Source organism: Corvus hawaiiensis, chromosome 1, assembly GCF_020740725.1.
Source record: "Corvus hawaiiensis isolate bCorHaw1 chromosome 1, bCorHaw1.pri.cur, whole genome shotgun sequence".
Classification (NCBI taxonomy): Eukaryota; Metazoa; Chordata; class Aves; order Passeriformes; family Corvidae; genus Corvus; species Corvus hawaiiensis.
In genome coordinates, this window is record NC_063213.1 from 2581520 (window position 1) to 2607912 (window position 26393).

Below are 26393 nucleotides of genomic sequence, written 5' to 3' on the forward strand. Positions count from 1 at the left end.
CGGGGCCGCATCTCCGGGCCCGGTGCTGCCCAGCAGCCAACGGGGACAGCCGGGGGGACCCTCCCGGTGCCCTCGGGAAGCCGGTTCGGGTAGGCCAGGGGGGTGGGGGGGAAAGCGGGCAGGAGTTTCCCGGGATGGGGGAACAGCGCGGCGCTGCAGGACCAGGTCCTGGCAGGTCACAGGGCGAGGATGGCGGTTACAGTTACAGGTTGGCAATTAAAATTTATGAACGAAAACACAAGAAGTTCCGCCTCAAAACCACCAAAACCACCTCTGCGCTGAGGGCGGCAGAGGGCTGGAAAGGGCTGGCCAGGGAGGGCGTGGAATGTCCCTCTCTGGAGACTTTCCAAAGCCACCTGGATGAGTTCCTGTGTCACCCGCTCCAGGTGACCCTGCCTTGGAGCCCTCCAACCCCGCCTGGCTGGAGCCAGGGATGGCTTAGATGAGATATTCGGGAATATTTCTTCACCCAGAGGGTGGTCGGGCGTTGGAACAGGCTGCCCAGGGAAGTGTTGGAATCACCATGGAAGTGGCATTTGGGGACAAGGTTTGGTGCTGGTGCTGGGTTAATGGTTGGATGTGAGGATCTTAGAGGGCTTTTCCATTGTGGCATGGTGTGATGGAGCTGCGCCTTGAGTACTGTGCACATTTCTGCCCTATAGATAAGTAAAATAAATAATAAATGAATAGATGAATCAATCAGTAATGCAGTCTAAGTAAAGAAAATCCTGAGAAAAATTATGAAGGTAATTTAAGGCCTGAAATAGCTAGTAAGAATTCTAGGATATTTTCAGAAGAGAGACGACTACTGTTGGAAGATGTTCTTGCTTATCTTTACTATCTTTAAGGTCAGTGGCTAAACCCACCCAATTAGTGGGGGCCAATCTAATTATAAATTTACTTATCAACCCAAACGTTACTGAAACCAGAAGGGCTGTCTAAATTTCCTATGAAGTTTCCTTAAGTAAATGGATTTGACTCCTTATCTCTACAGGCCTTCCCCAAATCTCAGAATCAACTTTAATCAATTAAAATTAATTTTCCAACCTCAATGATTCCGTAATTCTTTGATCTCTCATGCCCAGAGCCCTGTGGGCTGTGTGCAGGCACCAGACTCTGCTCTTTGCACTTGTCAGTCCTCAGTGCACCTTGTCCAGGTGAGTCTCTGCCCGTAAGGTACACACTGGCACAAAGGGACACGCTGCATTTTGGTGCATTAATCAGGATAATTGGATTTTCCTCAGTGTGGGAAAGGGCCTGTGTTAATTACTCAGTGCGGGGTGAGCCTTTTGAAGTATTTACAGATTGGTTTTTCTAGACCAAAGGTGCAGCAGGGTTTTTTTTCTGAGAATAAATGTCAAACAGAAGGAGAAAAGGGCTGGAATTTATCAGAAAACTTTCTGATAAACTCTCTAAGAAGAGGTTTGGGTAGCAATATGATTATTTAAAAATATCCATTAATAATATATTTTATAATTAAATATATTTTACAATTAATACATTATTATTTAGTTACTTAACGTTATCACTCAGTGATTAGAAATTTGGAGGACAGGTGTAAGCTACACTCTTGTCTTGCCCAAAGGGAGCATAAGGAAAAAAATGATTTTTCTTCCTCTGTCAGTCCCCCATTAACCCAAAAATGGGGGCATTTCCACCTTTCCTGGACGTGGGCAGGGAGGCTGATGGTCCCAAGCACTCTGTGCTCCCTTTAGCCAGTGTGACGTGGCTGCCACGTTCTCTTGGATTTGGCCCCAACCTGCTCCTCTGTTAAAATGTTTATTTAAACAGATCTGTTTAAGAACATTTTGAAACGTTGCTTTTTGAATTCTGGAGTGAAAAAGACCCGACAACCTTTTTTTTAGGGCTGCTTAAAAGCCATTTATGGAAAAAGGCACTTGAAGCAAGGCTGTGGGGCTGGAGAGGAGGAGAAGGTGGTGGGAGACTGGGCAGAGGTCAGGGAGGAAAAGCTGCAGAGCAGCTGCCAGAAGGGAATGTTTTTCAAAGCAGTGCTGATCTCTGCTCTCTGTCTCTTCCTCTTGTTCTGCTTTTAGTAAACAATGGAGCCAGACATAAAAGTGAATGAAGATTTCAAAAGCCAGTTTAAGGCTTATCAGGAGCAACAGCAAAGGCGGCTGCAAAATGTGATGGAGAGGAAGAAGGAAAAGCAGAACAGTCAGAGGGACACCGGCAGCACTAGGGAGACTTTAAGAGCCCTGAATGATCTAAATCTGTTTAAAATAGGACCCCCTGTAAATGAAGATGCCAGCAAAAGGTAAAAAGGTGTGGCAGCACCATTCCTTCAGGAAGTCACTGAAGTATATTTTGTTTATGATCTCATGAAACTCAATATTATTAAGCTGGCAGGACACTTTCTGTCTTCACACACTGGGCTTTAATTATCCTGAGGAGCAGGATTATCCTAATTATCCTCAGGGCATTGTGCTGTGCTCTTTATAATCAGTGTTCTACAAATGAAGGACAGAGGGGTTGAGGGTGACATGTGAGGGGCAGCCAGGTACTACCTGGCAAAATCCTGCCTTTTGGGATCCCTGGCATCCTCTGAACTGTTGGTTAGTTCCTGCCTAGCCTTAAGCAAACAGGTTCCCTACATGAATAATTTCCAAGGATGGATAGAGGCAAAGCAGCTATTGGGAGCAAGCCACAGGCCTGCAGTGCAGAAGAGAGCTCCCTGGGCCTTCCTTGCAACATATCCTGATTTAGTGGATCACAAGAATACCAGGACATTGGGCATTTTGGGATGGATCTCCCTTAATCTTGTTTTTTTCCTTTTTTGCTGAGTACTGGAGGAGATTTGAAACCCCAGCTCAGATAATTTCTCTTCCTCCCAGGATATAGTCAACCTTTCCTTCTGAGCCAATTAATCCTTCTTTTCCAAACTAGAACAGGTCAGAGGTTGGACATACCCCAAAGGTGTCTTGAGTGCTGGCTGTTCAGGGCTTTGCTTGTGGTTGTGGTGAAGCCAGGTGAAGAAATTCCTTCACACACCAGTGCCTCACCAGAGCTGTCTGATTTGCCAAGTTAAGCTCCTGATCTGATCTCTACCAGCTGTCCTCTTGCCTTCAACATTTTGTCCTGATAATCTGTAGAAGATTATGATGGAAATCTGATTTTTAAAAAAATTTTTGGGAGGCTGATTCCCTGTCTTGGGGTGACTTTATGATGTATATCCCCTATCGCTGCTCTATGTCCAGAAATTAATTTTGTACCTTTCTGTGCCTTTAAACTGAGCCTGAGAGGGGGGAGAGGAAAAAAACTGAGCACACTCCAATAGTTCAGATGTTTGGTGGAGGAAAGGGATTTGGGTGCTCCCAGGGCACATCATGGGCAGTGTGCAGAGTACAGGAAAGCCCAGCATTTACAGTTCAGTGCTTTATGCCTGAGTAATCCCAGAGTTGTTGTTTACCTCTGTTTCTGTGTCACTGACTGTCAAAAGTCCCTGTCTGACATGGCAGGTGTAGCAGATTTATCTGGATTGTCCTTTGCTTGTGTACATTCAGCAGAGGACTGGTTGTGAGTGATCAAATCCAGGCAGGATTTGTTTCTGAAAGGGATTCACCAGGATGTATTCTGCAGTATTCCCATGACAACACATCAGAGGATTGTTCCAGGATCACAGGACTCCATATGGCCTGCAGTGGCAGTGATTGCAGCTTGTCACTACTGTTTATAGCAGCACTTGGAAAACATTCCTCCTCTCAGAAGTCTCCCTTCCTTCGAGCCTTGGGAATTCTTTCTTGCTTCCTCCCATCCTACTCCCAAATCTTGTTTAGGCAAGTGTTTAGCTGGTATTTCTGCCTCTCTGTTACGTTCTTTCTGTAACTTTTTCCTCTCTTCTCTATTTGCTGTATTTGAATGTATTTAAGTAACCTCCCCATCATGTGGAGAATCTGTAAAAAGAGTTGGGAAAGACACAATTCCATAACAGTTAAATTGCTTACTTTTTTTTTGGCCTGAATGGGGTATGCAATTTGGGAAACCACCTGAATTCCAGGCAGAGCCCTGCTCGTAAGCTCCACCTGGCTCTGATTCCTTGAAGGAGGGTGAAAAGAGGTACCTTCTGCAGTTTGTTTCTTTTGGCTGATCTTCTGTAGCTGAAGCACTCAGGTGGATCTGCTACCACTGTAACGGGGAGAGTCCCTCTGAGATGGGGAAGTTCCTCAGAGGAGACTCCTGCTCTGTGCAGTTGGGATTTCTGTCCATCCTCCTCCAAGTGCTTTTCCTCAAGACTTGGACTCCAGATCTCAGAAGACTTCACTGCTCAGGTGTGTTAAGAGCTTAGAACCCTTTTTTCGTATTAATCCCCCACTGTCCAAAATCTTCTGGTTCAAGTGTCTTTAATTGGATCTGAGTTTTGTTGCTCATTTCTCTGAGTGGTTCATGTGGGAATAACTCTGTTCTGCCTCTCCTCACATTGGCTCCTTGCTTTCTTCTCCTTTGAAAACAGCTGCCTTTGATCTCCCTTTGATTTCCAGCTTTGAAACACAAGTGCATTTCTTAATTATGGATTGTGGATCCTCTCCTAAACTGACTGTGCTGTTTATGGCAGTGCTTTGAGGGGTCATTTATTCTGACATGGGCAGATGGAAGGCTGTATTTAAAAGCTCTCAGGTCCAATGGGTGCTAAAATCTTGCTAAAACTTTGGAATAAAAAAAAATGGTGATGATTATTGAGCTACCTGACTGGGCTGTGTCTACAGGTAACAGCTGTACTTTATCCAAATCAAATCTCCAAAGTGTAAATATTTAGGGTTACCCTGTAGAAAATAAGAATCTAGGAGTCAATTCATCCACCTTATTTAGGAGTCTGATGATATCTGAGATGTTGCAGGGTGTCAGGAACTTCCACATGGGAATCACAGGGCACAGGAGACCTACATCTTCCACCAGCAGCAGCTGGGGTCAGGTGGGCAGCCCAAGTGGCACCGGTGTGTGGGTAATTGTATTGGTTCCCAGGTTTTCTCAAGGACCCCGTGTCAGAGAGCTCAGATAATTCTGAACTCCCACAATTGAATTGAGCCCTTGAAGCCACAGCTCCTGGATTTTATGTTTGGAGGACCCATCATATAAGGGCAGTAAAGAGATTAGAGTTACTAATTCTCTGGATGTCTTAGAGAGATGAAACCTTTAAATGTTTCTAAATGTACTGAAGAATAGGAGAATCGGGGCTATTTCTTCCCATTCAGAGGGCTTTTTTTGATATTCTCTGTTTCTAAATGAATTCCAAAAAGCAGCATTAACAATACAGAAACCGATGCTCACAGGGTTCCAAGAGAATCAGCTGAGGACACAGGAAATTGGTCTTTTATGAATTGCTCTAAAACATTCATTTTTAAAGGACCCCAGGGGCAGCTTTGTAGTCGATGCTCTGTTGGCTTCTCTTGGCTTTGTCAAAACTATAGAAAAGAAAGCCCAAATGTCCCACATGCTGAATGCTGCCCGATTTCCTCTGGAGAATCAGGTAAGTAAGACTGAGATGACACTATTTGGTAACTTCAATACACCTGCTCCATTTTGCCCTAGACAGCTCAAGAAAGTGGAGTTTTTTATTTTTAAGAAGAAGTTAACTGAATAGATCAGATAATCAACTTGTGTTCTTATCTGAGGTTTAGGATATTCTGCCTAATTCAGTAAACCCACTCCTGGTAACCTCAGCCCATCTACTGTGCAGTTGTTTCATTATTTAATTCCTAGGAGCATCTAGTTGTATATTATTTGCAATTATGGTTTATTTTTTCCCAGTGTCCTTGAGGCTGAGAATGAGCAGCTGCAGGACCAGCTCCGAGAGGTCTGGGATGAGAACTGCAGACTCTACAAACTGGTGTCAGAGAAAGATTTTGAAATAAAGCAGCTTCAGAAAACAGTGCAGGAGGAGAGGTTGGCTCTGTCGGGTAAACACAGCAACTTTGTATTCTCACCATGTTGGGTTGCTTGATGATGACAAAAAGTTGTCCCTGAAAAGAATAGCGCTCTTTTAGGGTACACAGTGATCCCTGTTCCTCACAGAACAGTAAACTTGCTATTATTGACATAAAAATTATGATGTTTCGTAGAAATCGTATTTTGGAAAATATCCTGTTAATGTCAAAGAGCTTTGCTGCAGCTATGTAGAGTTAAATTCCTTATTCAGGCTCCTTTTATTTTTTGCCTGAACAAGGCATAAGCAGGATGCTGGATGAATGCAAAACCCAGCTTCTAAAGTGACTTTTGTGTCCTCCGAAAACCGAAATGTGCAGGCTGCACCTCCTCCACTGGGTGCCACTGTTGGTCAGGACAGCAGTGATGACCAGGCTTGAAGAGAAGGGGGACAGCAACAAATAGAACTAAATAACATTAAATTACACCTTAATTCTTAATAATCAGCTGTCGTTTGCCTGCAGGAGAGGTGATAAACTCTTCCTGGTCAGGACCAGGAGCCAGATGTGCTGTTGCAGCTTCTCTGGCTGATGCCAATCCCCGGCCTCTCTTTTCCCTGTCTGCATTGTGGCAATCCCCACAATGCTTGGGAAAGAAAAGCTTTGGTTGAGTGTGTGCAATGCATTTGAAGACCATCAATTTAACATGGAAGGACCATCCTGGCATTGCTAAGTTTGGTATTTACTGTATTCCTCAGCAGCCATTATTTATCCTGAAAACTGAGGTAGAAGTAGCTCCTAGGTGGGAGGGGAAACACAAACCACATGAAGGAGTAAGAACAGTGGAAATGCTTTTAAAAATAATGAATTGGTTTGAAGTGCTTTTAAATAAATGCTTTTGAAACAAAAAATTATGTTCTTTACATAAGTTTATTAAAGATTTTAAGTTTAAAGCTCTTTTAAGTTTTTTAAAGAGTGGCATAGGAACAAATTCTCTTCTCAGCTGTGTTCTGTGTAACTCTATTAATGTCTCTGGGGTTACATGGAATTCAGCATTCACTTGTGAGTGATCTGTCACCCTTCACCTCACCCCAGTTCTTGAATATAACCTTCACAGAGGTCAGAGAAAAGTCATTACTGCAGAGCTCTGAAGGAGTGTGAAAGAGTTAAGAGGAACAACAGCAACCAAGTTCTGTCTTCACGCCCCCCACCAAGGGTTTTTTGTTGCAGGCTCATGTTCCTTGCTGAGCTGGAGGTTTTAGTGGACTTTGTTTGCCATGATATTGATTTTGCACTTGTCCAAGAGCTTTCTTTCACCTGGGTGATGTTAGCCAGAGCCAGGTGACACAGCAGCCAGGCCTGGGGTTTGCTTTGTTTGTGGCTCTAATCAAACCCTCCCTGATGAGGGAGCCAGTGATATGGCTGTTTAAAAGAGCAATTAAAAAGAGTCATCCAGTAAAGCTCCCTGTGTAATCCCAAGGGAGTTATAAATAGGCACAATGACATTTCCTGGACCTTGTCCAGGACCCAACTGTAATATTGTGCCTGACCTTTGAGGACAGATGTCTAGAAATGTTCACACCTCTGTTCCAGCAACTCGTCCAGTAGTAAACAACAAAAAGGCAGAGTGTTGTCTTTTTCTGTGATAATGCCAAAAAATCCTGTTCCTAACCATCCTTCCCTGCAGTGAGCAGGAAACACCGCTGCCCTCTCTAGGTAATAATGTTGCTGCGACCACTGTTGTGGCCTTGTGACACGTGGCTGTTGCTACAGTGTGAAATGTGGCCGTGGGGAGCTGCTGAATCAAAGAATCAACCCATCCAGCTGGCACCTCTGACATCTCTTCCCTCACTTGTTCATTTAAGTGCCTGGCACAGCTCTGAGAGGAAGGGATGGGACAATAAAAGTACATTGTGACAGAGAACAAAAGCATCATCTATTCTGAATCCTGCCTGTAAAATGTGTCCTCTGCTTTTATGTGTTCTTTGCAGGAGTGTCTGGTTTAGCTGGAGATGTGGCAGCCACTAAAATAGTTGAGTTGGCCAAAAAGAACCGTGAGATAACTGCTGAGGCTGAGAGTGAGAGAACCAGAGTGAAGCAGCTGAACCACAAAGTCAAGGAGCTGGAACGAGAAGTGAGGCGTTTTTCTTGTTCTCTTTTTGCACCCTAAAACATGGAAATCCAGCTTCTGGGACAGAAAGTGGGTTTGATTCGTGTTCCCATGTTGAATGTGCTCTTAAATCTGTGTTTGCTTTGGGTTGTGGTCATTTGTGTCCATGATGTGTGCCCTCAGCTGTTTCACCTCTGCAGACAGGAGGAGCTAGGAAAGAATATCCCTGAGTTATAGTGAGACAAGGATTTATTAAACAGCAAGTAGGAATATTCATTTGTAGAAGCACAGAGACTTTTCTACCAGTCTGGCAATGATATTTCTCTTATTATTTATTTTTTGTGAGGAGGAGCAAATTTCACACCTTTGTCTTACATTTCCACCTCGTTAATACCAGTCAGTAATTAGTTCTTTATTCTTCTAAGCTTTTGTCATCCCCATAATAAAAGCTGTTTTCTGGAATAAGTACTTACAGAACTGAGACAACACCAAACTATATCATATAAGACAGCAAATCTTCACTCAGGAAGGTTAAATTTTCTGATTTACTGTGACTTTTTGCCAACCTTTCACAGAAGTAATTTTACTCAGGTGGCTGCTGAATTGAAAATGAGATGTCATGATGTCAGTATTTGCTTTGTCCTTTGGCTACTGCTCCTCTTCCTTACACAGTATTGGTGATTTTTTTTTTTATAATCTTTATTTTGTTTCCTGAACTTTGCTTTCTTAGAAGATGTCAGTTAAATGAATCAATAATGCTGACAGATACATTTTGACTCAGTCTTTCACCATCACTTGATGATGAGTCATGCATCTACCTGAATTGCACCCCAGCTACCTGAAAGATCAAGAAGTCATAGATTAAATTAAATTTTGGAGAACTCCTGCATAAATCCACAGTGTTCTGGTCAGAGGGGTCTTGTCAAACAGTTGGCAGGTTGGCAAAGAAGTATTATGTGTAGTTTGGGACCTACAAAATCACACAAGTAGTGGAGTAATTCATGAATAATTTAAGGAAAAATCAACTTGGTTCTACTCCCCTACTGCAGAAGTGTAATGACCATTATTCAAACAGAAACTTGAAATATTCTCAGATTTTAACCCAAAAAGAAAGGAGCACAAACATTTCAGGAAGATGATGAAGATGTAAATGATGTGTAAAATTAAAGCAATGTTTGACACTAGGAGGTATCTATCAAAAATGTGGGGTGATAGATAGAAAACACTGTTATTTTATAAATTTTTAGCTCTTTGCTTGCACGGAAACAGAAAAATCTGCAAATCATAAGTGCTTTAACATGGTTATGTTCCCCAAACAGAATGGAAGGTGTGGCCGCTGAACAATCACTTGGCAAGGGGTGGTCCATGTAAGCAAAGGGATGTTTGCAGAAAATTTCCTTAGAACTTGGGCCAGCAGCTGCCAGCTCCAGCTGAAATTCCTCATTCTCAGTCCATTGACTACAAAACTTTATGAACTGGGTAGAAAGAGTGGCCTTAACCCATCAAAAGGGGTGAAATGAGAACTGGCTCTGAGTTAGTTTTTCCCCAGATGCCCCTTTAATGAAGGAGTTCTTCCTTAGAGCCTTCTTTCATTCAGGCAAATTATCAAGATTTTCCACCCACCTCAAAGCATGAAGTCCCAAGCCTTTAAAGCAACACTTTCTGGCCTTTCCAGCCCCAAATTCCTGCACTCTCATCCATTTAGAAATCTTTGCAACAGCAACAGAGGGCATGATTCAGAGCAGGAGGGGTTGTATGTCTGTCTTCCTTTGCTATGGCAAGCAAGAGGAGACAGAGTCTTTATTCTTCATGGATTAAAAAATGCTATTTTAGAGCTCCCAGCTAAGGAAAATGAGCCTTAACCCCATTAAATCTCATTTTTAGGGTGTCAGGTAGTCATTTCTCCTTTTATATTCCTCTACTGAGTAGAGCTATTTGCTTTTTATGGAATATCCTGGGCTGGATAGGATTTGTATTTATGTATATAAACATTAATTTTAGGCACTTTTGGTGATAAAATATCTCAGAAGTTTCCATACTTGAAATCTGATCCCATCTCAGCAAGTCAGAAACATCTTCTGAAGTTATTCTACAGTAAAATAACACATGACTTTTTGGGAAGAAAAAACCAACGATGTTTTCCTACTGATTGTGTTTAAAAACAAGGGAAAATTAAGTTTGGTGGGCTTTTTTTTAGAGTAAATAAACATCTAAGTTATACTTTTTTGCTAATTAATTCTCCATGGAAGGATGCTGTTCTCTGCATCCTTTCTACACTAACAATGGTGTTCTTTTCCAGCTACAGGCAGCCGCAGAAAAAATCCGTTCCCTTGGTGGTGATGCTGCAGGAATCAAGGAATCAACTCTGAAAATGCTGGAAGGAAACTTGGTAGGAATTGTAATTGAAATGAGGAAGTCAGCAGCTGACACTCAGCTCTCTCCTTTGTATGGCAAGGCTGTATCCCTGTCACCAGTTGTGGGACCAAATTCCCCTGTACCTCCTCCATACCCCAAAAATTAGATCTGGACAAAGAATTTCTGTGGTCCTGATGGATCCATGGATCTTAATCATTCAGTTTTTCCCTGAGGATTCTGTTCTCACCAAGTACATTCCTCTCTTCAAAGGCTGAAAGTCCAGAGGTGAAAGCGTTGCAAGAAAAATTGAACGCAGCCCATTTAAAAGTGACGGAATATCGGAACCAGCTCCAGTCTGTGAAACAGGAGCTGAAGCTGACCCAAAAGGTACCACTGCAGGGTGCAGGCTGGGGCTGGGATCCCTGCAGGAGGTCCAGTCTTGGGAAGATGGGAGGCTTTTGGTTTGATTGGCCCCCATGAATTAGTCCAGATGAGTGGGGAGGGAGGGAAGACACAAATGTGGTGGTTGCCTTGGAGCTGTGCCCATGGACACACGGATTTCGTGCTCTGCCCCCACTGTGTCCAGCGTTTCCATTGTACAATGGACACAAATCCTTTAGAGTTTCCAAGTCCCAGATCTGCAGAAGTGTTTGTGACCTACATCCAGGTTCATTCCTGCTTTCCCATACATTTAATTATGTATTTAGTTTTAATGCAGGTTTCAGTCCCATGGGAATCAATGGGATTAAAGGCCATGCTTGAACTAAAGCATGTGTTTAAAGAGTTTGTTGGAGTGACATCCAGAAAAACCTTTTCCTCTGATTCATGATGGATTTAAGTGTTACTATGTGCTCTGATTCCTTTGGTGTCCCTACTTTGTGTAGGAAACCTGCAATGCACATCAGAGTAGAGAATATGGTCCTAAAAATAGAACTCTGCTCTGACCTTTTTATAAATAATTTAATTGCTCTTCATACTAAGTTCATCTGTGTCCGAATTTTGCAAGGGAGATTGGCTCAACTCCTGGTGTGTATGAAGACAATCTCTCTATTCCTGGTTATTTATGGTTAAATATTCATTACATCAAAAATAATTGTGTGTATTGAAAACTGCTCATGTTCCCTGTTAGAGAGAGCTTCGTTTCCTCCCCTCTCCCCAACACATCTATTTAAGCCTTATTGTTGATGTCAATCCCTTTTTCCCAGCTTTTAGCCAATGAAGTTGGGGAAGATGTGAATATCCAAAGTCTCTTGACCCGTTCTGGCAGCTGGCGTGGACGAGCTCAGCAAATTCTTCTTCTCCAAACCAAGGTGAGTTACAACCCTGCATGGTTCAGCTGGAATTCTCTTTCTAAGTATAGATATCACCTCAGTTTGAGGTAAAAGTACTCTTAGTTCTTCATTAATTCTTAACATCTCTGTGTTGATGTGTGCAGACCATGTTAATGACTCTGTTGCAGCTCTGCAAGCTTTGGTATTTCAGCTGGGAATCTTTCACATCTGTGTCAAAGGAAGGAGTTCAGTGACCTTGGAGAGCTGTGGCAGCCTAGTTCAAGTCCCAGGGTGTTTTGAAGGTGCCTCTCTCCGCTGAGAACAGAAGGAGCCCTGTCAGTGTCTGTGCTCTGACTTAGACACCTTTGTTCAGTGCTTGGAGTCAGATGGGAAGAATTGAGGCCAGATAAGATTTTCAAGTTGTTCCCTCGGGAGCTTCAGTAAAATCTTTTAACTCTTGAATCTTCTGAAGGGCAGAGTTTAGCTGAAATGTCAGCAGGAGGCAGGGAGGCAGTTTTGTCTGCATCTAAATAAAACTTCTCTCAGGCAATTTGACACGTAATTTTCCTATTTTTCTGCTGTTTATTTATATGCCATCAAACTGATTTTTTGCACACTGATTGTCTGAGATTGTTAACCTCTGCTTTCCCTTGAGCAAATTCCTTTTCCTTCTGTTATATCCCCTGCCTGGGGTTCATCTGAACACTGTTCCTACTGTTCTCTGCTGTAATGGAGAGATTTCTCTCTGAGCCAGGCTCCTCAGGCCCCTTCTGTAGTCAGTGGGGATCTTGTAAATCCAGTCACTGGATCAAAAGTGAGGCAGGTTCCTCCAAAAAAGGGCAGAGGAACTGAGCTGAGGCAGTGCCCAGTTCCCTCTACTGTCTCTGAAAGCAGCCTGCAGTGAGTAGTTGACAAGCTGAGTCCACTTGGCTTCATGCAGCAGCAATTCCAAATACTCTGGAGTGCCTGCATGGCCTCCACGTATGACTCCACAAAGGCACAGATCTCCCATGTGTCCTGGATGTCCCAGAGGTCTGGTGGCAAATCTCCTTCCTGCACAGATGCCCTAAAATCTGCATGTTTATTATCAGCTAAATTTAAATTTGAAAGACCAGACACTGCTCTGTGTTAGTTAACCATGATAATATCAAGAAATAATCTGAGCTGCCTTTGGCTGTGTCCTCTTTGCACTGTACCCCTGGTAAAACTCTGTGTCAGTTGTCATTATTGTGCCATAGGTTCGAGAGCTGGAGCATAAGTTGAATGAAAACAAGATCAGAGCTTCACTGTTTGAGATGGAAGAGGGATTTCTGCCATTTGCTGGCCCAAGGAAGTTGTCAATCCAAGAGAAGAACGTGCTGAAGATTCGCAGCCTGGAAAAAGAAAAGAAAGACTCTTTGGAGGTAAAATCCTGTGAACTGACAGAGTGCTGTTTGGGTGTGGGGTGTGTAACAACTTGTCTGGCCTTCAGGTTGTGTTCCACCCTACCTAAAGCCATTCCACAAACCCACCTGATCTGCTGCAGGAAGCTCTGCACCACTTCACAGCCGAGCCCTGCTACAGCTGCACCCAAACTCTGTAGCCTCCCTCTCGCCCCTTGGCCAGGTGTGCGTTCTTCATCCTAAACACAGACATCCCTCACACCTCCTGGATCTGTAGGGCTCTGGGCTGCTCCATTTGAACAGAATAATGGAGAATCAGAATCCAGAACAGTGGAGAATCAGCCTACTCCCCCTGGATTCCTGAGCAGACAGACTTTTTGGATGCTGGCAAGCAGGCAGCAAGTAGCATTTATAATTTCTGCTTCCTTAGGGAAGATACAGTATTCTAATACCATTTTTGAGATTCTACCAGCTAATATGTGATTCTTTTTGCTCACCACAGCACCTGGGGCTTAATGATGAGTTATAACTCTCATTTCCTTTTGCATCACTGCAGAAACTTGCCAGGCAACACAATGCTCTCCAAAAAAGCCATGAGGAATTGAAAAAAAAACTTGACGCCTCAAGAGCCAGGAACCAAATGCTGTGTGGAGAAGTGAAGATGCTGAAGGAACAGATTGGAACCTTGCTGGAGAAAGGGAAACACGATGATGAGCTCGTAGATGCCTTGCTGGTACAGTCTGTGTCTGTTGGTCCCAGCTCCTGCAGATCAGCCCTCTTTCTATAGGTGATAAAACATGATGTCATTTCGTGGCACACACAACCTTAGGGTGTGCAGGAGCCTGATGAATCCAACTGTGACAGCCAGAGGTTTCCTTGTCAGCTTAAGTCCTTTTGCATTTTGGATCAGGTCATGTAAGGGCTGTGAGACAGCCCCAGGTGTGACAGTGGCAGTCAAGTGGCTCTGAGCTGCAGGGGCTGGAAGAAACATTTTGCAGAAGGATTGAAGTAGGTAGAGGAAGGGCTTCAGTCCTGACCCAAGTTGCTGCCCTGTATTCTTTGTTCTGCTTGCAGCTCCACTGGAAGACTTTTTTTCCTTAGAATGCCTGAAGTCCTGCAGGAATTCTTTTGTTTGTAACAAAACTTCCATTTATTTTGTTACACAGCCCAAAACACACAAGCTGAACCATGAGTACTAAACCAGGTGCACATTCACTTGCAGTAGCTGGAACTGAGAGGATTTGGCATCTTCAAAACCAAGAGTTTTAGCAAAGGCTCAAAGGCGCTGAGGAAGAAATAAATGGCTGCTGCCATGGTCCTGCCATGGTTCCTCAATTAAAATAGCAAATATATTAGAGAATATGCCACCTCTTAGCAGGGTTAGTTCTGTGTTTCCTGATCTAGCTCTTCACTAGTTTCAAACCACTCAGATTTCCTTGCTGCTGTTGGTAGTAGGTTTTAGCTCAGCTGGCATTCACCCTTCTCACACCAGGCACTGTGGGGAATGTGGGTGCTGACCAGCAGATCAGGGGAGCCAAAGAACACTTGTCACTTTTTCTGAGTATTCCCACTGAAATTATTACAGAAAGATGCAGGTTTATTTGGGAAGGAATGGTTAATCTCTTTTATCCCTTCTATCACAGAAGCACTTGTAGGTTGTTGGCCTGACAGAACAAACTGCATGACAGGCATTAGATTTGTCAGTGTGGAAAAAACCTCCAAAACCCACTGGTGAAGCAGCCTGGCCTCATATCTGTCACCCCATAGTACCCTCAGCTTTTAATATCACTGTCACACAATCTGATCATGTTCTAATTCCACAAAAAGCTCATTGAAGTCTTGAGCTTCATTCAGTTTATGAAAAAAGTCACTTCTTTGTCAAAGGCCAGCCTTTCTTGCTCTGTGTTCTGCTACACTGAGCAGCAAAGCTGGCAGCAAATTGTATCTGACCATTGCTCAGGTCAACATAACAAATCCAATTCCCAAAGTGGCACCAGTGTGCTCCCACCAAGGAATGGGCTTGGCAGGGCAGGGGCTTGCCCTACCATTCCTAAATGGATATTTGTCTTGGAGGGGTTAAAGTAATCATTGTGTGCAAAATAAAGATCTCACCTGTTTCTATTTTACCAGAGCCAGCAGAAGCAAATGCAGGAGATCTTAAAGGGCCTGAGCCAGAAGGAGGAGGAGAACAAGGAGTCTCGGCAGATTATGGGGCACCACTTGAACAATGAGATTCAGCAACAAAACTCCCTGATAGAGCAGCTCAGGGAGCTGGTGGCTGAGCGAGAAGCAATGGTGAAAACGCTGGAAGAGAAGATTGGGCAACTCACACATCAGGTAGGCAAAACAAATTAATTAGAGGAGCACACTTGGTAATCATTTTAGATCTGCTCTTCCGCTTCCTTCTCCCCTATTATCTGAGATGGTTGCTGCCTCCAGACAGTGATCCCTGTCCTGCTGACTGTCTCTCCTGATGGAATGATAAAGCAGGAATACTCTTTTGTAACTCCTCAGTTCCTTTGTGCATAACTTCAGGCTATTTAAGCAGAAATACCAATCACATCCACACGTGGCCCCATGACAGGACTGTCACTGACTGACAGCAGGGCTTGGGGCTGCACTGGGGACTCCTCGGTGTTCAGCACCCTTGGCTGCTGGAAGGAGGAAGCAAACAAATGTGTCAGAGCAACATTAGCAGGTACCCAGCTGCTGCTGTCCCACAGTCAGGATTTGTTAAGAGTATTTAGGCATGCCATTCCCACTGATCCCAAACCCTCCTGGGGTTATGGTGAGGTTGTGAATCTGCCAGATACCTCAGGAATGGGGGCTGGAGCACTGAACCCAGGATCAAACCTCGGTTAGGGACACAAGCCAGCTGTGCTGGCAGTGATGATGCTGCACTGTGGGTTCTCTAGTGTACCCTGATTTCATATAATCTGCACTTTTTACTGACTTCTCCTTTATTTTCATCCTGCAATGGATAGAAATTTAAACAAAGCTTCTGAGGAAGTCCTGTAAATTAAAAGTTCTGTCTTGCTTGTAGCAATAATCAAAAGCTGCTGGTTTGGCTTTGGTGCAGCTGTTTTCTTCTGAACTATGTAATTGGTTTTATAACCTGCTCCACCATTAACAGAAGAAATCTGCCCATCCATGGGACGGGTCAGGATCTGCTTATCCATCACCCTCTGAGCACTCAGGAGCACCAGTGGAAGCAGGCAGCTGTGAGCCTGGAAGGACAGAATCTGCCTGGTAAGAAGACCAGAATGTCAATATTTCACATTGTGAGTAATTCAAGAGCCTGAGTTTTCCCAGGGAGTTTCATCAAACCACAAGTGCCTTGTGCCAACAGCTGTGGCAGCCTGTTTGCAGTTTATGGGAATCTCTAATCACATTATCTCTTGGACTTTTGTCCTGGAACAGAGAAGGATGTACACACTTGCAGACATTACTAGATTTGGCATGATGGTAGAGCAGCTATTTCTCCTCCTGCAGCTCAGATAATGTTTATGTGGTCAGCTTAAGTGCTTGGGAGTCTTTTCCCTTATGAGACATGGGGCTGCTAATGAGCAGACTTCTGTGAGCAGGGTGGGGAATTAATACAAAGTGCCGTTTTAGGTAAGCACTAAATCACTGGTGCATTATTTAAATCAATAAATGCTCTTTGAGTAGGATTTACATGCAGAAATGTTGAAAACACACCACATCATTTGTTCTTAACAAACACCCTTTTGAAAGCCTCGCTGAGGACTGTGTAAATTACACTAATCTTAGTGCAGCAATAAATCTGATTTCTGTTTACACTGATGTGACTCTGGGTCACTCTGGCTGTGTAAAGGGACCGTGGTACCACAGCAAGTTATATCCTTTCCTGTTAAATTGCTGCTGAGTTTGTTGCTGAAGAGTTCATGGTCTAATTGACAGTGAGGATTTGAGACTGGTCTTATGGGGAAGGAGAAAATTTTTCATCAAGTTAGAGTTACAACTGATCTCTTCTGTGTAATTTCCTACCTCATTACTTTAGACATCAAATTTGGCTTTAAAATCAGATGAATATCCCCGAGTCTAAGTAGAACATTACTATAAAATGTAAGAAGAATCCTTTTTGAGTTAGAGTTAAAACATCCTTAATTTAAAAGTTTTTGTACTCTTCTGACTGCTTTAATTCTCCCCCTTCTAACTCTGCAGAAGCTGTTGTGCTCTCCTGGAGCAAACCTATATTTTATCCCCTTTTTTTTTTTTACCTCACATGTCTGCTGATGGTAAGCAGGAACCAAAGCTAGGTAATGGCTTTCTGGAAACCACTAAGTGCAATGCATAAATTATTGCTTGTGTACGGGGCCAAGGGCTCTGTCATGGAAAGAGCTGATGTGTCAGGTGGCAATGAATGATCCTGAAAACTCTGGGAGCTGTTAATAACTTGGTCAGCAAGGCTCACTCCTTCCATTAACTTTAATATGCTGATGAACTCTCCATTCTGTTTCTTTGTAGTGAATCATCTTTCCCTTTCAGAAAAGGTGAAATGAAAAATGCCATAAATAGGTGCTAAACCCCTTGGAGATAACAGAGTAAAAATCTGCATTTTAAGATGAGGCCAAAGCTGTCAGCATCAACCTTAACTTGATTTTAGGGTTAACCACTCCTAGCCTAGAAGGCACCTCTGCCTCTTCCACCATGTTAAGGCTTTATCTTCTTCTTAGCTACAGCCTAAAGACAAGGAAATGTGGGGTAAATCTGCAGGGACTTGCCTTTGGGCAGCTGAACTCATTGAGGAAACAAACACGCATTGAAATGGGGTGTCCCAAACAATCACACACCCAAATGGGGTGTCCCAAACAATCACACATTGAAATGGGCTGTCCCAAACAAGCGCACACCCAAATGGGGTGTCCCAAACAAACACACACCCAAATGGGGTGTCCCAAACAAACACACATTGAAATGGGGTGTCCCAAACAAGCGCACACCCAAATGGGGTGTCCCAAACAAACACACATTGAAATGGGCTGTCCCAAACAAGCGCACACCCAAATGGGGTGTCCCAAACAAACACACATTGAAATGGGCTGTCCCAAACAAGCGCACACCCAAATGGGCTGTCCCAAACAAGCGCACACCCAAATGGGGTGTCCCAAACAAGCACACACTGAAATGGGGTGTTCCAAACAAACACACATTGAAATGGGCTGTCCCAAACAATCACACATTGAAATGGGCTGTCCCAAACAAGTGCACACCCAAATGGGGTGTCCCAAACAATCACACACCCAAATGGGGTGTCCCAAACAATCACACATTGAAATGGGGTGTCCCAAACAAACACACACCCAAATGGGGTGTCCCAAACAAACACACATTGAAATGGGGTGTCCCAAACAAGCGCACACCCAAATGGGGTGTCCCAAACAATCACACACTGAAATGGGATGTCCCAAACAAACACACATTGAAATGGGGTGTCCCAAACAATCACACATCCAAATGGGCTGTCCCAAGCACACACATTCTATATCAAACCCATCCAGGCTGGAAGTGATACTCCACTGTTATCAGCTGGCTCCTCCTCTTACAACAGAGAACCTGACAGATCTTCCTGAGGGTTTTCACAAAGCAGATTTCAGAAAACAACGTTTTCTGGGAAATACAAGTTGTGCACCTTGCTGCAGAGCAGGGGTTCATTTGGTTATGAAAATGTGACATGCAAACACCATCAAACTGCACAGAGCTGGGATTGTCTCTCCCAGTGCTGGGTGAAGGTAGGGGGTGAGGGAGCTCTTCCCTACGAAACGCAGACATTGGGAAATGACTGGAATTCTGGGAAGACTGCCCTGTGTGCAGCCCCTGACAAAGCTTTCCTCCTGCAGGGCAGTGTCCACGATGGGCCACAGGCTTGTGGAGTCGGCAGCCACAGAGCCTTTCTTCCTCAGGGATGACATCCCACCTGGAAGGTGGGTATAGAAACTTCAGTATCAGCAAGGGAGGTGCTCTGCCATGCTCTGCAAGCTGCTGGAAATCCTTGTCCTGTCTGCCTTGTTTCTGTAATGAAAGCTTCTTGCACCATCCTTCCTACCTGAAGCTGTCCAAGAGCTCTAACATCTGATTTCTCTCTTAATTTTGTAATTGATTTCTTGTTTGTCACCAATTTGTTCCATTTTCACTCCCAAACACCAAGATTTCTCCTGCTTTTTTATTCCAACCAAGATTTCTCCTGCTTTTTTTATTCCAAAGGAGATCTTCCTGAATGCAGAGAGGTCAGAGAAGTAATGAAGTACATAATAATGGGGTACATGGGAAAACTGCCCCTTCCTTTCATCACATATTGGACACAAAAACAGCCATTGTGCAAGTGCTGCCTGAAGCCTTTCAGAGGGAGAAAATCAATATCAAGGCTTTTAATAGTTTTGTGCAGCACTTGGGAGATACAATCTTCTTTTACTTTGGCAGTAGCAGTGGGAGGAGAGTTGGGGGTAATGAATTGATCAGAGGTAGAAGTTTGTTTGCAGGGGTGATGGGGAGGGGAAGCATCCTGGAAGCAGGTTTCTAATGACATTCCCCGTGACTTTATACCCGAATATTTCTGTTCTATTTATTGCAGTCTAGAGATGGGTGCTGGGGGGAGGTAGTGAGCCTGGCTCTGCGTTCTGCCTTCACCTTCAGACAAGTGTGTTTGAGATGTTGCTCAAACCCTGCCTTTGTTTCATTTCTTTCATTTAGGAAGTGGGAAACAGACTCTCTCTGCTTGTGCTTTCCTCAGGGTTGCTGGCCAGGGCTGGGAAGTGCTGCAGGCAGAGATCAACAGGGCTCTGTTCCAGGCTACTGAAGTGGAGAGGGACAGGCTCCTGGAACTGGTGACTGTGCTGCAGAAAAGGTACAGCCTCGTCCCACCAGCATCCTTCGTGGGGTGCTGGGATCAGGGAACACTGCAGAAGTCTGGGACATGCACTACAGTACGTCACACGCTGCCATCCTTGCCTTAAATAGGGGCTTTTCAAAATTTTTCTGCTCAATTTCCCTGCCTGGCTGATGATTCATTCTTTTTATTATTCATTTAGAACAAAGGGCAGAAAAAATGGAGCCATCTTCCAGCTTGCTGCACCTAGATAAAACCAGAATTCCTGTATTTATATATGCACAGCCTTATTGAGGCAGCAGTATTATTCATCAATAGTAAATACTGTAATTATAGTTATAATATTCTGTTCCAAGGCTTTCCACATTCTTTTTAAGTTTCACTGTATCCTTTTCTAAATGAATTTATTCTTGTTTAACTGAGGCATTACAGTGATTTTTTTTTTCATTTTATTTTGTATGATTCAATTCAATGTAAGATGATGTTAAAAGCCAACTATGTTTTAGAAGGAAGGGAAAGCAAAGTAATTTTTTTTACACCTTTCAGCTACTGTTTTTTTTTCCCCAGTATATGTTATTTGATTCCCAAATCTGTATTCCAGTATTGGAAATATGCTTTCATCTGTGTGCTTGTCAATACAATAAGCAGTGTTTGAATACTTGCTTTAATTTACCATCATTATCTTTCTCACTTGTATAACTTTTGTCCTGCATGATTAAACACAGTCAGAAAAAAAAACCAGATTTTTCTTTAAGAACTGTGGAAAAGGTGCTTTTAAAGGTAAATTCTGGAAATACATGCTGGGAAAAATCCTTTTCATGTTTGTAAGCCCAGTGACTTTAATAGAGCTGTGCAATCAGATGAGGATGGAGCTGTGAGTGGTAACTGAAGTGTGCCCACCACCAATATGGGAAAATGAAAAACAGAGTCAATGAAATGCACAGTTGCTTGTAAAATGTGCCATAAACTGATGATTCAGCAGCTCCACAGTTATCACACATTTATCAAGCAGGTAACATAAATTTTGTGAGACTGTGCAATAACTCTTAGAAGACCTCAGGGTAATATAGCACCAGGCAGATTTCAACATGAATATATGTTAAAAAATCTGGTTTTCCTCCTCTTTCCTCCACTGCTGGGCTGTAACAAAGCTCAGGTAACACAGATAATGCTTAAATCAAGAGGAGAGCACTGGGAATTGCTATGAGTGGGATTTTTCCACAGCATTTTAGTTTAAATTATTCCTGTTGGCAGATGATTCCATTAAAAAACCCCACAGAACTTGCCATTTTCCCCCCACTTTTTGTGAAAGTGGATGCCAGAGGAACACCAGGGGCAAATGAAAATTTAGTGAATGCAGAACCACTGAGATGAATAAAATGTCTCAGAGCACATCACCAGCCTGGGAATTCACTACCACAGGAGGTCGAGTCTTGCCTGTAGCTACATTTTTAAGCCAGTGATATAATTTTATTATAGTTGTAATATTTTTTTTTTAGTTATGCCAGCTAGGAGGGAAATAAACTAATCAAGTCTCTTGATTCAGAGAGTAACCAGCTTCCACCCCTGGGGTCAGGAGGGAAATTCTCTTATTCAATCCAATACAATGAGTAAATTTGGGTTTCTTTTTATCCTTAAACTCCTTGGAATCACTTGGTGTCAGCCACTGCCCCACTGGCAGCATCTGTGGGTGCACATGAGATTTTTGCAGTTAATTTTCTGCGATGTTATGCAGAATGGAGAGAGGCAATTTGCTCTTCTGTGCTGTCATCACCAGTTTCTTTTCCACCCTCTCCCATCCATGGTTGTGTCTAATGGCCAAGTTTATTAAAAGCAACTTCAAGTTTCTTTTCTTCCTCTCAGATAGCTGACGCAAATGTTAGACTGTGTTCTTATAAACTATTTTCCTTCCAAGCTTTCCCAGAGTGTCTAAAAAATGCAGTTTATTATTCCTGTAATAAAAGATCTCTCCTCAGCAATCTGCAGCTTTCCTGCTCATCTGAGGGGTGAATTCACACAGGGAGCCAGAGTTAAGGGATCTGAGCAATCTCCATTAACAAACCCATTGTTTCCAACTGTATTCATTAGTTAATTCTCTTTTGCATATTTAGACGATGTCGTCTGATACAATTTCGCTGGGATTTCTGCCTTTGGATGCATGGAAAGTTCTTTCCCTTCTGTTGGGAGCTCTGCAGAAAGAAGCAGGATTCAGTACCAAGACTGACTTGACATAGACATGACACAAATGAGCTGAACTCCCTTTTTTTTTTTGCCTGTCAGGGTGGAGGAAAGCAGTGACAGAGTCTTGGAAGCTGAGCAGAAGCTTCAGGAAGAGCGGTGGCGAAGTGACATCTTGGAACAGCAGCTTGAAAAGCTGCAGGTGGATTCAGGGAGCAGCACAACTGCACAGAAACCTCCCCTGAGGAGCACAACAGGTGAGGGGGAGCCCTCAGCCACAGCCACGTCCCCTGTTTCACCTCTGTGCTTAATAGACAGTGACAACATTGAGGCTGCATCTGCCAAAGCCAGCCCAGTGCTTGGCCTTGCACATGGTGATGGGACCTGCTCAGGCCCAGGAGCAAGGCAGGAGGCAAAATCCTGGCCCCTCTTAAGATTCAAGAGGATTTTCCCACAGGTCTGAGCGGGATCAGGATTTTTGCAGTGTGTTTCCGTGGGATAACTCCAGAACAAAAAGCTTTCCCCTGCTCTGTGTTGCCCCCAGGCCCAGAGCTCCCTTTGTATTCGTGCCTGAGGGATTCAGTTGAAGGTTAAGAGCAGAATTAAAGGACGCATCCCAATTTAAGCCCTGTCAGTGCCTATGAAAAACTATTGCTGGTGATGAAGTAATTAGATCTGGTGTAATTTATTATCCCATGAACGTGATAATCTCCTGCTATAAATATGAAAGCCTCCCTGGCGTAGTTAAAGAAGAAGAATTCATGGTGGATGTTAAATTTTTATTTCCCTGATCAGATCCTTTTATTGCTTAAGGACTCTGATTCTGTAAAGTGTCTAAACCAATAAAATGGCACATATTCTTAAGGAAATTTTTCCAGTGGTTTCCCTTTTTATGTGTATTTGGATAAAGTAAGAAGACTTCAAATGCCAGGAGATGAACAGCAGGGAGGGGAATTCCAATTTGGCAAATGTTGGGATGGTAGCAGCCTGGGTTAGGGTGAGCAGAGGGACCACAAGCCTCGTGAGAAACCTTGGATGAGCCCTTCAGAGGAACCTTTATCCTGAATGGGGACTGAATGAGTCCTTCAAACCTACTCCTCTCTGTAAAACATGGAGTTGTTCCTTAGAGCAGGATTATTGTGTCCTTGGAAGGAGCTCCAGGCCACACTGACCCATTCTCATGTGTTTTTGTGTAAGCACTGATTCTTAGAGTTGTCTCACCTGTATTAACTGAGAGCAGAAAAAGTAGTGCAGAAAAATTCAGATCCCAACAGTATGGGAGCATTTTGGTGCTGGCCTGAGTTTCTGACTGCTGAGAATTTTACACAGCCTGGTGAAATGTTGATGTGTTCTGTTATCAAAGATTCCCCTTGCAAGCTTTAAGAGAGACAAACTCTCCAGGTCCTGAGGCTTTTTGGTCAAGTTTTGTTGTGCTGTAGTAAAGTTTTAGTAACTCCCCTCTGGTAGTTAGCATTTCATAGCCAGAGGAAGAAGCTGTTTTCACCAGTGTGACAGATTCCTTCTCACTTAATATTTAGTTCATTAATCTCCTCTAGCTTAAGGACTAAAAGCAAAAGTAGAAAAGGATTGGCAGTAAGACTAATAAGGAGAAATCCTCTCTAAATCCATGAGATGAGTAGGTAACAATCTATTTCACCACCCTGCTTTGATGAGAGCTTTGTGATGTGCCAAAACTCTCTGGAGTTTGCACAAGAACCAAGTCTACAAGTCTGTAGTACACCTCTTCAGCAGAGCATGGAGGTTATCTCAATGCTTTCATGCCAATGGTTGAGGAAATAAAAAGAAATGAAAAGCTTGAATACAAAATAGAGACTAGAGAACCTGCTAATTAACATAATATTTTCCTTTCTTTCTGAAAGTGCAAAATTGGAGAGAGCTGATCTAATTGCTAATCTAATGTTTCTGGTCTCTTCAATTCAAGGGAAGTAGATAATGATGCTAAGCAGCTGGAAACAACCCAGTTGTGTTTTGAAATTACTCAGGCTTTTCATTTTCTGTGCTTATCCCTGTCTTATCCAAATATCAAATTATCAAAGAATAATCCCAGAGGAGGGATAGGTAAGTAACAGCAATTTTTCCTCAGCCCTGTAAAGCACAGCCTCAAGATCAAAAGCATTTTTTAGTTATACAATGCAGCCTTTTCCTCCCAGTTGTTTTTGTCAGAGTTCAGTACTCTCCAACCAGGTTCTTTCAGATATTCCACACGAGGAGGATTTAATGTTTTAATACCAGATGTACTTATTTGAAAATATTTGATGTTATGAGGGATGTGAATTGGGAAAAGGGATACAGAAACGTGCCAACATGGCAACACAAGCACAAACCAGCAATTGCAGTGTTCAGTGGAATCACAGCACAGGTGCCAGCCTGGGTGTTCACTGTCATGGTGCTGTATTCCCAGTTATAAGGACTGCAGCCAGCTCCAGCCTGTTGTTTTCTTCATTTAGCTGTTTGGGGTTTTTTTATATATATAATTTATTTGGGACTGAACCACACAAAACTTTCCCTCGTGTTACCTGGCTCCATGCTTGCTATTGATTATTTTATAGAAAGCCATTTACTTACATTTACTAAAATCTTTCAGTTTTTTATTGACAGCAGAGACCACCCTGCAGTCCGTCAGGGCTGGGATAAGCTGAGCATCCTCTGCAATAGCTGTGCTCACTTCCTGCACTCCTTTCTGAGCTCCCTGAACACTTCTCTGATCCTCCTTCCACTGTAGGGATTCACTGGTCACAGGTTTTTCTTCTCCAGTCCCAGTAATAAATTTGAATTATCTTTTCCCTTTAGCCCTGAAAAAAGTTTCTGAATTCTTTTGAAATGACCAGAGCTGCGTGTTTTGGGTAGACCTTTATTTAGGAAAGCATTCCTGAGTTAGAACCTAGGTTTGAAACACACCTTGAAGTACATTTAACCCACACTGTGTTTAGGTTGAGCATCAAAGTGCTTTACAAAAGTTGTTTGAATGGGTGCCACGTGCAAACTTTGTCCCAGACATTCAAGAAGCAACAGCTGTCATAATCTCAAACACAGCTACAAGATCAACATCAAATTAATCCTTTTCAGCTGTTTGTCACCTCTTGTTTTGGTCACTTAAGTATTTTGGATTCATTGTTTTCCTCTCTACATACATAGGCACATATTTAGCCCTGAAATGCAAATTCATCATGTTTTCATTCTGCTGGAAGGAAGTTAAAATAAGTCTGTCATGTATTTGTGATATATTATTGCTGTAACATAGAATTTAAGAGATTAAGTATTTATTCACTATTTCCTGCTACTGACTCAGTGTGCTGCCAAAACTGATTTGTCGTTTTACTAAAACTCCATTTTGTGATTGAATCTGCAGGCCTGTCAGGACTCCCCTTGCATGTGAGTGACAGAAACGAGCTCTCTGCAGCCCTGTCCAAGCTGCCCCTGGAATTTCAGGTGAAGGAGCTGATCACAAGGTATTTTCTTCCTTTCTCCATGCTGGGATTACTCTTTCCTACCTCAGGGAGAGGTGAAACAACTGCTCATTCTGCTCTTTCTCACGGCTGTCATGAAATCACCGCAGCTCCTGGGTTTCAGTGTTTCTTTCCCAGAACAGAGGCAACTGTTCTAATTTGCTTTGAAGCTCTCCAGCTCATGGGGAAGTTTTTCCTTTTGTTTCCTTGCAGGCTTGGGCTCCAGCTGGATGAGAACAAAGCTCTGAAGGCTACTCTGGAGAACACTTTGAAAAAGAGAGAGGAAGATTTTCAACTGTATCAAGACACAATGAAGGAAGTGAAGAATAGATTTTCACGGCTCGTTCAGCAGCAGAAACAGGAGAAGAGTTAAACAGGGAGAGAGCCCAGGCGCCGTGCCTGGGAATTGAAATGCAGTGGCAGCAGCGTGGTTTTGCAGCCTCAGATCGTGTCATTTCTTTAGCATTTGCAGGAGAAGATGAGAAACAGAGATGAAATACAAAAAGTGAAGGTTTTATGTGTCAGCAAATTCTGTCTGTGAGGGTTGGCAAGCAGGGCTAGTGGGTGCACTTTGGGAAGCTGCAGTTCTGCAGGGGGATTTTGGGCAGAACCTCCCAGGTTTCAGCACAGTGTTCCCTGAGAGGGCTCGATATTCAATCTGCTGCTGCCTTTATCAGCTCAGGAAGGAATTTGCTGTACAAAAGTTAGGCCAGCCCCCTTCCTTAGAACAAAACAAGCTCTGTTTTTATCCCCTCGCTGATACCTGCCTGTCTCAGGCTTTCTGTAGCACTTCAGTGCTGAGGCACAGGATTAGCCTGACCTGGGACGATCTGCAAATCAACTTTGGGTGGGCTCCTCTCACCATTCCAACCTCTTTCTTTGCTTGAACATATTGGCAGCAGTTCTG

General features: G+C 43.3%; 1 protein-coding gene and 1 long non-coding RNA gene across 6 annotated transcripts in view; one reads left to right on the forward strand and one right to left on the reverse strand.

The window, feature by feature from the left end:
• Positions 1 to 25996, forward strand: CCDC13 (coiled-coil domain containing 13). 4 transcript variants are annotated; one of them, XM_048310578.1, is made up of 16 exons: positions 15 to 89; positions 1086 to 1157; positions 2055 to 2275; positions 5764 to 5912; positions 7868 to 8010; positions 10286 to 10375; positions 10612 to 10728; positions 11547 to 11651; positions 12851 to 13015; positions 13551 to 13727; positions 15125 to 15331; positions 16128 to 16243; positions 18856 to 18939; positions 19746 to 19859; positions 22122 to 22276; positions 25390 to 25996. In XM_048310578.1, the coding sequence occupies exons 3-16, from the start codon at positions 2061 to 2063 to the stop codon at positions 25857 to 25859; spliced, it is 2307 nt and encodes a 768-aa protein (XP_048166535.1). In that variant the 5' UTR covers positions 15 to 89; positions 1086 to 1157; positions 2055 to 2060; the 3' UTR covers positions 25860 to 25996. The 4 variants fall into 4 exon arrangements, with proteins under 4 accessions (XP_048166450.1, XP_048166535.1, XP_048166627.1 ...); XM_048310493.1 differs by lacking the exon at positions 1086 to 1157 and having other exon boundaries at positions 1 to 89; XM_048310756.1 differs by lacking the exons at positions 15 to 89; positions 1086 to 1157 and having other exon boundaries at positions 1516 to 2275; positions 25390 to 25489; positions 25700 to 25996.
• LOC125329516 overlaps positions 24872 to 26393 on the reverse strand; it is an 8548-nt gene continuing 7026 nt past the window's right edge. For both annotated transcript variants that reach the window (XR_007205207.1, XR_007205199.1), the window contains exon 4: positions 24872 to 25752. This is a non-coding gene — a long non-coding RNA (uncharacterized LOC125329516). The remainder of the gene's footprint in view (positions 25753 to 26393) is intronic.